The sequence below is a fragment of the Gopherus evgoodei genome, chromosome 1 (genome assembly GCF_007399415.2).
Source record: "Gopherus evgoodei ecotype Sinaloan lineage chromosome 1, rGopEvg1_v1.p, whole genome shotgun sequence".
In the NCBI taxonomy this organism is placed as follows: Eukaryota; Metazoa; Chordata; order Testudines; family Testudinidae; genus Gopherus; species Gopherus evgoodei.
Window position 1 is genome coordinate 34,637,880 of NC_044322.1, and position 14,781 is coordinate 34,652,660.

General features: G+C 37.7%; 1 protein-coding gene across 4 annotated transcripts in view; it reads left to right on the forward strand.

Annotated features, from left to right (window-relative positions):
• Positions 1–8,038, forward strand: part of ZC3H12C (zinc finger CCCH-type containing 12C) — a 59,752-nt gene extending 51,714 nt beyond the window's left edge. For all 4 annotated transcript variants that reach the window (XM_030561222.1, XM_030561206.1, XM_030561215.1 and 1 more), the window contains one exon: positions 1,508–8,038. In XM_030561222.1, coding sequence (XP_030417082.1) covers positions 1,508–2,904 — 1,397 coding nt within the window. In that variant the 3' untranslated portion in view covers positions 2,905–8,038. The remainder of the gene's footprint in view (positions 1–1,507) is intronic.
• The last annotated feature ends 6,743 nt before the right edge of the window (positions 8,039–14,781 follow it).

A 14,781-nucleotide genomic window follows, 5' to 3' on the forward strand; every position in this document is an offset into this window, starting at 1 on the left:
GGACAAGCTAGTCTAATGTGAAAGTATGTAATACATTAGCTTTTTGGCTGTGATCATGACCCCACTGTTGCGGATCCACAGGATCGGTGCTATGCCCACAACTATAGAACAATCTTTTGGAGGAACCCCTTTGATGGGCCAGACTCCCCAGGGCTCTCACTCTTCTTTCAAAGCTATACAGCCTCACCACCTCCTTAGGCTGAAACGCTGGGCTTCAGCACCCTCCTTCACACCATGTGCTTTGTTCAGTGTGCTCAACTGAGACAGACTGCTGTCAGAAATTTGTTTGCTCTTTGGGGATTGAAGCACCTGACCAAGCATTTACAGGGACACTCAAGCAGCATTTTCAAAACAGTAAGGTTTACTAGTCAACTGGAACACAGCATAGAAAATCCTTAGGTCAGCCCAGTGCCCCAGCCAAGCTCTAGTGAACTCCATTTTCAAGCTGTGTGTCTCTGTCTGACCTCCTCAGTTAGTTCCCAAGTGAGAGCTCCCAAACGTCTTTCAGAGCTCATGCTCATCTTCCACCTCGCATCTTCACGTCCTTTGTTCTTGAGCTGGGGTCTCTACTCACCTTTGCTGCTGAAAATGTTATGTTGTCTCTCTAGACCCCTTGTTGATCTAGGTTGGTTTCAGCGAGTTCTTTAATGACTCACTTCATTCCACCCAGTCCGGGAGGTGACACATAGGAGACACCAATGTCTCCTAGCCTTCCCTGAGAGCAAATTTAGTGTCGTTGTGTGTGTCATCTCTCTTTCTCCACCCATCCACCCATCCATTGGGTAGCCATGCAACTTATAGGGGAAACTGAAGCACACGTGGGGATGGGGAATTACAAAAAATTCCCACTCCAAAAACAGCTTCCTACATGATAAAGAATGACTCCTTCAACTGAAATGTTAGCAGCTTAAGCTTCTGGTGCCAGGGGTTACTGGTTTGATCACACTGACAACCATGAGGTCTACATGCATGAAGACTGATTATTGCACATGCATAATATTTAGTTCATCTCACTGGCGATACCTCATGGAAGACTTTTCCTTTAAATTAAATGAATTAAAAATGTAAAGGTTGTGGATATTACTTAAAAGTAGTCAGAAAATTACATTTTGGAGAGGTAGGAAGAGTGGGGTTCAAAACCATAGATCTCAAATGAAAGCAAGATTGGATTCCACGTAATGCTCAGTTTAGGAGAGCAGAGGATTAGAAAGTGGAAGCATAGGAGGGATGTTTCAGGACAGAATTGAGATACATTGTCAAGTCTAGTGAATATTTCCTGCTTGCACTGTCTCAAACTAGTGCTGTATAGGTCTTTTACCTTTTTGAACATTACCAGAATCTTTTCCACAGAGCAAGAAAGTAGGTTTCAAAGCCTCACTTCGGTGAGACACAGTTCAAAAATCTTTTCAATTCACTCACAAATTTTAAAAAATTGAGAGCTTCCAATTCAAATGGCTAAATATTTTTTTCTTTTCTTTTTTACCTCAAATTGTATAACTTTTAATAGGAAAGAAATGTACCTATGGACACAAATGCAAATACTACCACCCAGAAAGAGGAAATCAACCTCAGCGGTCTGTCGCTGATGAACTTCGAGCCATGTCTAGAAGCACAGCTGCCAAAGCTGCAAGTGAAGGAGGACTGGTAAAAAGCAACAGTGTTCCTTGTAGCACTAAGATTGATGGCACTTCTGATCTCAAACGTGCTGCTCCAAAGAGGCAATCAGATCCTAGTATAAGGACTCAAGTCTACCAAGACTTGGAGGAAAAGCTTCCCACCAAAAACAAATTGGAAACCAGGTCTGTTCCTTCTTTAGTTAGTTTACCAAATTCTTCAGTTGTAAAACCCCAAAGTACTGCACCTTTAAGCAATGGCCTTCCATCCGGGGTTCATTTCCCACCTCAGGATCAAAGACCACAGGGACAATATCCTCCAATGATGATGGCAACCAAAAATCATGGAACGCCGATGCCTTATGAGCAGTACCCAAAATGTGAGTCTCCGGTGGACGTAGGCTACTACTCTATGCTGAACGCTTATTCAAATCTAAGTATCTCTGGTCCACGCAGTCCTGAAAGGCGTTTCTCCTTAGACACCGATTATAGGATTAGCTCTGTAGCTTCTGATTGTAGCAGTGAAGGTAGTATGAGCTGTGGTAGTAGCGATTCCTATGTGGGTTACAATGATCGGTCTTATATGAGTTCACCTGACCCACAATTAGAAGAGAACTTAAAATGCCAACATGTGCACCCACATAGCCGCCTTAATTCACAGCCCTTCCTGCAGAGTTACCATGATCCTTTAACAAGAGTGCAAAGTTACAGTCATGAAGAACCAAAGCATCATCACAAACCTCCTACTCCATACATGTCTGTACATCTACAGCATCCTACAGTTGGTGCTCGTTCTAGTTGCCCTAATGACTACTCTGCTCTTCAAAGTTTGCAACATTCAAAGACCGTGCGTCTGGGGAGGGCCCTTGTATCCACAAGAATAGATAGCATTTCAGACTCACGTTTATATGATAATTCTCCGTTAAGACAAAGAAAGCCTTATTCCAGCCAAGATGGGCTTGGAAGTTGGGATAGGCAGAGTTATGGGATTGATGCGTACGGCTATCGTCAGACTTACTCCTTGCCTAGTAACCCCACTCAGCCATGTTACGAGCAGTTCGCCTTCCAAAGTTTACCTGAGCAGCAAGACCAGACTTGGTGCATACCTTATTGTGGAATCCCTCAAGATCCTCCAAGGTATCAAGACACACGGGAGAAGGTTTATATAAACTTATGCAACATCTTCCCTCCTGATCTTGTGAGAATTGTTATGAAAAGGAATCCTCACATGACAGATGCTCAGCAACTTGCTGCAGCCATTTTAGTGGAAAAATCCCAGATAGGTTATTGAAAGATGATGCATCTTTGTGGTGTCTAGTAGTTTTCAGTTCAGCTTTAATGCTGAGGGAGGTTTGCTACAATAGCATATGTGATCTCCTTCTCAGCAAGGAGGTTATACAGTAATCCATTTATGTGAAAATACAGTATCATGGAATCTGTATGTATAGCCCCATGCATTGGAAGTAACAGGCTTGTTTTACATTCTAACTTGAAATTTTTAAATGGTTTTAAGTTATGTTCATGACTGAAATCTTTCCAGTCTGAGTTTTAATATATGTGTGTATATGTTATCTGTGGTCTCCAGTAATAATCTTTGGTGCATCAGGGGTTTATATGCAGCACTTTCTACCTTTTTTGTTACATGTTTTATTAACTTACTGGATGTTTGTCCTTCAGCTGCAAGGCATTAAAAGAATCTACAAAAAATTGAAAGAATTTTAATAGACCTGGCAAACAATTGTCAAGCCAAGCTTAATTTTAACTTTAAACAGCAATTAATTTATTATTATTTATTTATTTTGTGGGCTTCTTTGTGCTATAATCATTTATTTATAGAAAACAAAGATTTACTATGGCACTAACTTTATTTTTTGAATAAAATATTAAGTTACCAGTTAAAGTTGAAATGGGTAACGATATATTAGTAATTTACAGTATGGCACTTTTCATTGCTCTTTTAAGAATAGTTTTTAATGATTTGATTCAGTTGATTTAATAAGAGCAGATGCAATCAAAAGTAAAGGAACTCATTTCCATTACATTTTGGATAAGGCAAAGCCTGGTGGTCTGATTTGCAAAGATTCTGAGCATATGCAACTTCCTTTGAATCCAATAAAAGCTGCAGCTGCTCAGAACTGCCTAAAATCAGGCCATGAATGTTTCAGTTCAGATACATTGTTATCCAGCTCTGGTGCTTCTGGTCGGTAGAAATGGAACTGAAAGTTTAGGATTCCATTAAATTGTTTTATATTCATCTTTTTTTTCTTTTTAAATTGTATTTGTACACAGGTATACTGGATAAAATATGCTTTTTCATAAAATATTACCTGTTTTTAAACGAATCTAAATATTCTCAATGCAAGTTTTGTATTTAAGATAATGTTCAATTTTCTTGCTATTTATTAAGGCTGGCCTGAGATGGTTTTGTGTGTTGAGGATATGCAACATTTATTAACTGCACTATGGTAATGGTATTGTAGCTGAAAATGATAACTTAAACCTTTTTGTAAGATACTGTATATGTTCTAGAAGTTAAGTTGTGGCCTGTTGTATTACGTAGGCCTAAATTCTTGCCACAAATAGTATAGCTATAGAAACAGATTAAAATAGTCTGTTCTAGTATTAATAAGGGATATTTCTGGTTTTAAGTCATGGGTTTTACTATTGCTTCAAACTTTTTTTTATACAGGGTTTGCAATCATTGACAGAGGGTTGTCTTTACATGATATAGTCAGTTGCCTATAGTTTTAGGATTCCATGTAGAGTAACATCATTCAGTGTTGTTAATTCACTGGTTTACAATATAATTGATGATAATTTTGATACACTTGCTGCAATTTAAAGTAAGGCCCTGAAGAACCAGAAAGTACCTATACTGTTGATACAAATTGTATCTTTTTAACTGAGAACTATTTTGATTTGTAGATCTAGTTAAAACACAAATGTGTAACTATAATTAGACTTTTGGGCAACATTTTATCCCTTATTTAAAATAATAGATTTCAATCTAGAATAGAGTTAGACAAATAAAACTACAGTAATTTATTTAGATAAGTGTCTGTCTCAATTTCATATTTTTATAATTTTGTTTTTAACAAAGCTATTGGCCTTTTCTTCCTTCTAAAACATACCTAATGTGAACTTACTAAAATAAAGGTAAAATGCTGCCTGAAAATAATGTCCAAGCACCTTTTGAATAGGAAAACATTTTCACTACTTGTGTGGCACTGTGTGTTGCAAGAAGTAGGATTAGGGTATACAGTAAATGCTTCTAAAAAGCATTGAGCTTATAGACGTATTCAATAATCTGAACCATGTTCAGCAAACTTAATTCAGAAAGGGTTCTTCTCTATAGCTTTTATGGTTGATTTTTTGAGGTGGGATCTACATTCATCTATCCGTTGTAACAGAATACAGGTGGTGCTGTACATAAGCTATCCTGAGTAGTTTAAGGGACAAACCTGTTCACCTCTGACAATATTTTTTCCCTTGATTTTGTTGGTCACTATCTGTAGAACATGTTTTAATGTAGAGGTCAGTAAAATGCGACTCTGAGGTTATAAACAGTAAGTGAGTCTTGTCTTAGTTGTACACTAAGATTTTTTAATCACATTACACTTGTAAGTAGTACACGATAGTGTAGGTGCATCTGTTTTAATAAGGATTATACTAGAGTTTTGTCTCTACTGCATTTCTACATTTCTATTTGTATGTATGAATTTACTTCTACCAAAAGCTGAATTCCTTTAAACATTTGAAGAGATGTATATGTAATAAATGCATTTCATTTTTTTATTTTTTCAGTCAGAAAGTCTCCAAATACATGTAGCAATTTGATATATAATATTAAATCATTAGTCTTGGCCACATTATTAAAACGGTGAGAGGAGTAACATGGCACTGTATGCTGCAGTGCACAGATAAGAGCTATCAGCATTGGATGCTTCCTTGTATATTTAATACAGTATTGAATCATTTAAAGCAAGTTCATTGCTAGAAGCATTCTTTTATACCATATCAAATTGTGCTTTGTCCTAAAGCACTAAAATTGCTTTACAACATGTAAGAACAAGAGTTATTTGGCAGCTTTTAATATTGTATCATGATATGCTAGTTCAATTCAAGCTTTGGTATATTGTGCAAAGGAAATTTACTGCTGACAAAATATTGCCTGTTGGTATATCTCTCTTTGCGAGTAATAAAAGCAAATGAGCAATACCTTCCATGAGCTCGTCATCCGGGAAGAGTTCACTCTAGCTATTTAATAGCTTAGAGAAATGACACACCAGTACCTATAGGACAGTGATAATACCTGTGAAACTTTACATTTGTTTTATGTTAAATGCATTGATGCAAATAATATAACTGTAAAATAAGGTGTGATTTATATATATATTTAAGACGTCAAACTGGGATATTGACTGCTTGACTTTGCTCTGTTTGAATAATATGGCTTTCATGTGTGGATAAAGTATTCAGAGCAAAGCCTTATGCCTCATTGAAGAGAGGGGAACATTTTACTTTGTCTGCAGTATTTTTAGGAGAATTATTTTGATATAATTTATGGTAAATGTGTATTTTAAAAATAAAACACTGCTTTTATAGATGCACAATATTTTAAAGGGTACACATTTCCAAAATACATCTACTCACAACTTTTATTTATCTAGCTAGATTGTCAATATTAGCTTTTTAATAGATACCTTTTTAAAATTAATTAACCGTGCATAGGCAATTCTTTTTCCTCTAGTGTTTTAACTTCAGTGAAATAACACCAAGACTGAGTTTGGCCCATATTTTATATCAAAGCCAATGTTAACCACTGTTCCCACTGTGTAAGATTTTTAAAGAATTGTTCCTTTTATCTTTAAATCTCAGTTACAACCAACTACTGTTCTTCTGAGGTAAAATCTTGACTTTGCAGGTAACCTCTTCTGTCCAGTATGCCTAAATTAAAAAACCAAACCAAACCAAACCAAACCCTAGCAATTGTGATGGCAGAGCTGAAAGTTTCACATTCAGCCTAATAAAATATTGTTCAGGCTTAGAGTGACTACAGGTGGCACTCACACTAGAAGGTCAGGTAGTGAATTGTTGCTGTGTTTTGGGCCCTTCTTGGAAGGTGTATGTGAATATACAAAGAGAAGAGGAGAGTTTGGCCTTAGGGGTAGGAGGAGAATATCATCTAAAAATAAAGATGTGGATGAAAACCAGAGTATCTTTTATTTAGTCAAACCTAAAACTCTGCAGCCTTTACCTTAGGAAAGTGACAGACTTATGAAGGAGCATTCTTGGCTGGGATGGTGGATGTGAAGGTTTTCAAGTCTAGGCACCAATATCGCCACAGTAAGCAATTACCAAAACATTTGTCTGGTGAAGATTTGAGTGTGTTAGGACTGAAATACTGGCACATGGCTATCATAATATCAGAATGTTTAAAAAATATCCAATTGACTTTTTAATATTGCTATCGGACAGATATAATACTGTGCAATTAAGAGACCATTGTAAAAAATAAAATATTGTTTAGAAGTTATTTTTGATTTACAATGTAAGTAAGTTATTCTTGTTAATTTATTACTTGCATTATAAAGATGAGGTGGAATATCTTTAGATCTAATTTTTAATTACTATAGAAGAAAAATATCAAAACAAAGCAAATTATTGATTAAAGCAGAGCTATCCTTAATGGCCATGTTTTGTTTTTAAAAGTTAGGGTTTTTTAAATGTCTGATCTTACATTTTATGTATTTTGTAAATTATAAAAAAATGGAAGCCGTAGTATAGTTTAAGAATTTTATTTGAATTATATAAAATACTTGTAGACGTTGTTTAGCTTGAATATGTAAATAATTCTGTAGTAATAATTTTAAATAACTGTTCTAACTAAAGCTTTTCTAGACAACTACACTTATATCTAGACTTTACGTTCACGTCTGTGGGAAAAGTTTCACTTAAGCTCAACCTAAGACTTAATCAGCAACTGGTGTTTTGATGATCTAATTGTGTATATTACTGGGCAGTCTGTGCACATGTGAAACGTACTCCTGTATGTACTTTTTTGCAGTGCATTACAAACTTTTATTTTTGTATATAAAATATACAGCAGCAGCATATAAAGGTTTCTACCAAATTATAGTGAATTCAATTAGTAATTGTAGAATGCTATACATAGTTTTGCCGGCTCCGAAATTCAGTTCTTAGTGTGTTCAGTTTTTTTTAATTGTATTCTACTATATCTGTGTTAATGATCTAAGTTAAAATTGTTATGCCCTCTTTAAAGTGTGAAAAGCTTGTCCTTTGTTCTCAAGAGATTTTTTTCATTCCTTATTTAGTCTTTGTAATAATTAGAGACCCTAATCCTGCAAAAATGTAGGCATATGCCTAACCTTAAACACATGAGTAATCTCATTAACTTCAATGGGACTACTCCCAGGTTTACAGCTAGGCATGGGCATAAGTGTTTGCAACATTGGGGCATGAGTTTGGGTATATTTTAGACTGGAACCTGGTGAACATTTTAATGTGTAGGATCAAATTCTCTGCTTTTATAAATGGCTGAAACGGCACTAACACCAGCAGAGAATTTGGCCAACAGTGCACGTGTTCTAGTGATTAAAATGCAGACAGATATTTCCATCTAACAATTGGTCCAGATTCTTATTCACACCACATAATCTATTTTCAACCACACAATCTATTTTTCTTTCTGTAAGGCAACTTCTTTCTCAGGTGAATTATAAGTTAATATTTGAAAAAAATTAAGTGGAATTCTTAATGAGACTGACATTTTAAAAAAAAAGTTTCACCAACAAAATACAAAAATGCAGACATAGTGGCACGAGTCATGGTCTGTTTTGTGTGTGTGTGTGCGACACACACACACACGTAACTTGTATTGATTAGGTGGGATTTTAGTGTTTGTCCTGATGTCCCCTCTGGCAGAAAAAGCTTGTCAGAGAAGAGTTTGGACCACCTGATAAACTTACTCTCTCCCGTCACTGGCTGTTGTGTACTACTTCTGTGATGTGACTGTTCACATCTGTTAGCAGTATTTTAGACCTTAAGAAAAACCATTGCAAACATGTACATGGAAATCTTATATTAGAGAAAAAATAAAGATATCTTTTCTTGCGATTGGATTGTTTTTATTTCATAAAGACAACCTTGCTAGATCAACACAAACGCTAGAAATTAAATTATAAGTGTCATTCATAACCACACAATAAAAACTTTTAGCTTGAGCTTGGTACAGATAATATAATTCAGTATAGCTAAAAAAAAAAGCATTTTAAATGCATAATAGCTTCATGGACTGTTAGTTCATTCTTAGAGGTCATTTGTGTTTTATTGGTTTAACTCTTGTCCCCATGGCATATATTTTTAATTTCCCTAATACAGAAAATCCAGGCAGTTAATTAGGATTGTCAGTAATTTAGCAGCATAATTTGTATTAGAGGCTCTATGTATGAACAGACCTTGACTTCTTTCAGATACTGCCATCAATCTGTTTTTTAATTGCATAATCCTGGTAGATTGTACTGAAAAGGATTGTGTGGTAGCAAATAACTCTTAAATCAAGGACAGCACAAACTATCAGTCTTTGGAAAGAGCTCTCAAAACCATGGATCCCTGGAGTTGACTCAACAGCCACTGACCATTATGTGGGTGAACAGACAAGGGTGGGTGATAAGAATGACAAAGTAAATAGTACTGCACTGTGGAAACCGCTGTCAGTGGGTTTTGAGTGCTGATAAATTACAGGCCTAAGACCAAAGTTATGCACAGCTGTGAGCTCCTGCTGTGATATTACATACATCCATGACATTTCATTGGCTGTTGGTGACATTGCATCATCACAGGGCTAAAATAGAGGCAGTGGATTGAAAATACAAGTTTCCCACTAACAAGGAAGTCTGACAAGACTACAGCAATGTATCTCACAAAACTCATTTCTCATATGCTTTGTCCAATGTCTATCCCTTTCATAGTAAGGGAAGAACAATTGGTATGAAACTTGTTTCCGTAAAATGGTGAGCAGAAAGCACTTATCAAACTCATGCTTGAATGTGGTGCTTTTGGCACAGTACTATGAAATAATATGCTTTCATTATCTTTTTTTATAGGCTGTTTCACTGCCCAATTGCTCCATAATAATTTTTTTCTCTAATCTAAGTTCTTCTTTGCTTCAACCCATTGCTACTTAACTTGCCATCTGACACTGATGACTGTTACTTTCATTATAGTAAAAGCAGCAAAGAATCCTGTGGCACCTTATAGACTAACAGATGTTTTGGAGCATGGACATTATAGTGTCGTCATGCATAATTATGACTCTCTGCATTTTTTCTAGCCTACTTTCCTCTCATCGCATGTACTGGCCTCCAGTCCTCCTATCATTTTTGTGTGTTTGTCTTTTATCAGTACTGTAGTAACCAATTCTGTTTGGGCCAGGCCCATGCTATGGAGCAGGGCTAGTAAATATTACATCCGCAGAACTGGCCTAAAAGAAAAGTTGCAAATTTAAAGAAATCTCAGACCTTATCTTTACCTGCTATCCAGCTGCACTATGATAGTCTTTTACATGATCATCTGTAAATGGTTTCTGTGGCCACAGGCACATGTGTAACAAATGCAGTACTGTGTATAACTCTGTATGCCACAATCAATATGTCATTTATATATTTAAAAAAAAAGTCAGTGAATGAGAAAAGAGCCTTCCAGGATTGTAAAAAGTGTGGTAAAGTCCGATCAGCTTTAGTGGGAGCAGGATTTGGCCCTTTCTGCAGATACACGAAGTGCAATTTCGAGAACATTTACATGACTTGGGAGCACAAGTCCCCCTGACTTTCACTGAAAGTTGTGATCCCAGACGTGTAACATTTGTCTTCAAGAGAGATTTAACTGTTGACTATGATTTTTTTTTCCCCTTCAGATGCTCCATGTTCACATATCAGTACTCCTCAGGTGTGCCATAGTCGCACTATAAGCGAGGCAGCCACAATATCCTGAGGTGTAGTGCAGACTCCTAGTTTGCTTGTCTTGCATGTTGCTAAAGTGTTTTGGGAAATCCCACTCCATAACTACCAAATCAAAATAATCTTTCCTTGAAACATTGACAGGTAGCTCCTACTGAGAGCCAGTTCTCTCTGCAGGCAGGTTTTCTAAACCTTTTATCAGTTTTTCACACAGAATCACAGACTTTAAGGTCAGAAGGGACTATTATGATCATCTAGTCTGACCTCCTGCACAATGCAGGCTACAGAATCTCACCCACCCACTTCTGTATCAAACCTGTGAGCCATTGAAATCCTCAAATCATGGTTTAAAGACTTCAAAGTGCAGAGAATCCTCCAGCAAGTGACCCATGCTCCACGCTGCAAAGGAAGGCGAAAAAACCCATGGCCGAAGGCAAAAAACCCCCAGGGTCTCAGCCAATCTGCCTTGGGGGAAAATTCCTTCCCAACCCCAAACATGGTGATCAGCTAAACACCTAAGCATGTGGAAAAAACTCACCAGCAAGACACCCAGGTAAGAATTCTCTGCAGTAACTCAGATCCCATCCACCTAACATCCCATTTTTGTTGCTGTCCTCTGAATTCTTTCCAGTTTGTCCACCAGTGCTGAGTAGAGCAGGACAATTCCGTCCTGTCTCTTGCATATGACACATTAATGCAGCCCAGAGTGATATTTACCTTTTTTGCAATCTCATCGCATTGTTGACTTGTATTCAGTGTGTGAGCTGTTATCAGCCCCAAGCCTTCCTCTGCAGTGTATTACTGCCTAGCCAGTTAGTCCCCCATTTTGTATTTGTGCATTTCATTTTTCCTCCTTAAGTGTAATGCTTTACACTTTTTATTGAATTTCCTCTTCATCTTGGCTTCAACCCAATTCTCCAATTTGTTAAGGACCTATTGAATTCTAATCCTGTCCTCCTAGACTTGGCTTGGTGTTATCCACAGACTTTATAAGCATGTTCTCTCCTCCATTATTCAAGTTATTAATGAAAATGCTGAATAGTACCAGACCCAGAACAGACTCCAGGCAGAGCCCCCACTAGATAACATACTCCTGGTTTGACAGTGAAACATTGGTAACTGCTCTTTGGGAATGTTTTTTTTTTCCAACCAGTTTTGCATGCACCTTATAATAACTTCATGTAGACCACATTTCCCTAGTTTGCTTATGAAACTGTCATGTATGAGTGTATCAAAAGCATCATTAAATTACTGCAATGTTGTCTAGTTCCTGGAGTAACCAGTACCCTCCTGATTCTTTCACCTTCTCTTAATTAAAATTGGCACCATGTCTTTCCATTTTCCAGTCACTGGATAACAAATAAATGATTTTTGGATAGTACTTTCAAAGGGAAGAAATGATATTCCTCAGAACATATGCAATTAAAAGAACAAGTATGTTACATTTAATGTATGAATTACTGCCATCAGATAACTACAACACTGAGCAAAATTATTTAAAAATAACTAACTTTTTATAGCATCTACTGTATTTAGCCATACATAGATGAGTTCTAAAGGTTGAAAGACCTTTCACTAAGTCTTGCTCAAACAGATCAAACAAAGGAAAGAAAAATACAGCCCCAATGCAAAAATGTATATCATAATATATAGGTGGAAAGTATTTTAGATCTGTTCAAGTGGAGGACATAGAGCCAAAATCTCCTTTTTAATTATGTGGATGCAAGCCCACTGCAAGCTGTAGGTTGCACTGATGTGGTTAAGAGCTAAATTTATCCGCTCATCTTCATATATAGATATTAAACTAAGGGCTTGTCTACATTACCCACTGGATGGGCAGCGATCAATCCAGTGGGTGTCAATGTATCATGTCTAGTCTAGACGCAATAAATCAATCACTGAGCACTCTCCCATCAACTCCGGTACTCCGCCAGGATGAGAGGCACAGGCAGAGTCAACGGGAGCGAGTCAGCCGTTGACTTACCGTAGTGAAGACACCGTGGTAAGTAGATCTAAGTACATCGGTTTCAGCTACGTTATTCATGTATACACCTTTACCCCGATATAGCGCGACCTGATATAACGTGAATTTGGATATAACGGGGTGGGGCTGCGTGCTCCAGTGGATCAAAGCAAGTTCAGTATAACATGGTTTCACCTATAACGTGGTAAGATTTTTTTGGCTCCCGAGGACAGTGTTCTATCGGGGTAGAGGTGTACTTCGGTTGAGCCTAGAGACCAAGATCACATTAACAGGTAAAGTTCTCTCCTCTACTGATTGAACCCTTTGATCAGAACACTAAAAAGTTTCCTAAATGCGGATGCCATCATCTGGTAACCCTGGCTGTGGCTGAACTGACTTTCCAGAGCTATTTTTGCATTTTCCTTCCTGCTGAACTACCCCTCACCTTTTATGGAGCTATCGCCTGTGCACCAGATCTCCCATTGTCCCACATGCTACCTTACCCTCACCTCTTGCACTCTACCCAGCACTGCATGTGATCCATGTTCTGCTGATTAATATCTGGACTGATGTCCCTGTGGCTTAGGATACCCTTAACCAATCCTGAAATGCTCTGTGAATTGGACTATAATTAATTCCACTATTTAGTGTAGTTGTGCTATTAAAGTTGGGATTTAGGGCATTCCAGCCCATAAGGTATCAGACAATACTTAAAGTTAGCACTTAAGACTGAAACAACAGTAAGTTCCTGTAGCTATCACATACATTTGTACTTAAGCACGTTCTATAGATCTGTGTAGCCTACCATATCAGTCTATTATGGCACTTTTATTAGCCTTATAAATGTTGACCAAATCCCTGCAGATGCCCTGTATCTAACACATCACAAACATCAGCTAGTGACTTGTAACATTTCATAAACCCATTTGTAGCTGTTTCGTGCAGGCAATCTGTCAGCAACTAGAACAGAGCAGCATTTATTTGCTGACCTCAAAGGGGACAGGTCTGTTACATTGGACCATTTCAGAAACATTTATAAGGCCAAGGGATGTTGCTTAGCTTAAGCCATAGAATAAAGCTGTTTTGTTTGTTTTTTTAATTGGTAACTTTAATACATCTGCGATGTCATTGCTTATTAGATTGACTCCAGGCTGGTCTCTTTGACTTTTTTGATGCCTATCTTTGAGCTACCGCTACCTTCATACATTGGTTGAATATGATTTGGCCTCTAAGGATTGTCTGTAATCTTCTAGGTTCTTTGAGGTCACCCATGTATGTCTTTGAACTGTCCATCTTGGTTGACTAATGAAAGTGGAACAGCTGGAGTGCCAGTCAGTTCCTCCCTCCCCATAAGTGATTTTAGAGCTACCTCTGGTGGCCAGACATTTGTTGTTCTCCCTTTCTTAAATTGGCCTCCTGCATTTGGTTTTGTTTGGAAAAAAGGTCAGTATCATTATCCCTGTTTCACAGGTGGAGAAACTGAGGACAAAGTGGTGAAGGGACTTGCCAAAGATCCCACCAGCAGGCTAGTGGCAGAGTCAGGTCTCCTGTCCCTCGTCTGTGCTCTATCCACTAGACAGCACTGCCAGTGGTGCCAAAGGCAAAACTAACCCTTCCTTAGTCATTATGACAAACTGCTAAGAAGACAAGAAACCTGAGCTACTATAATCAGCTCAAGAGTAACAGTTTGGAGGTGCCTGGATAGTAAAACACTGAGACACAACTGACCTTTATGGTTTTAAGTACCTGCAGACTGTATAACTGCTTCGATCTATCAGAGATGAAGGTGCCGTGAACCACTGTAGACTAGTCTTGGTTCGTTGCATTTTGAGTATGAAAATAACTGGGCCCTTCTAGTTAATATGCTCATTCTCAATTTGCGTGCACACAACTCTCAGCTTTTTCAGATTTCAAGAGAGAGCCTCTTTAAAGATTGAGCGCGTTGGTATGGGAACGCAACGTTAGGGAGGCTCATTGCAACGTAATTGTCAAGCTGCTAGAGCAGCAAGAGTTCTTGAAATGATGGGAAAGAACACCCACTAAGTGGCTGAATCATAGTGTTAAACGTGGGGGGAAGCATCTTTATATTTTAAGAGTTTTGCTACATGTGCTGATGGAAGTGGGGGGATGGGACAGTTGCAGAGTCTCTGTGAAAGAAATTCAAACACTTTTGAAGATGGCAAAATACAAACTAAAATGTTCAATATCGTTAATACACTGGATGATA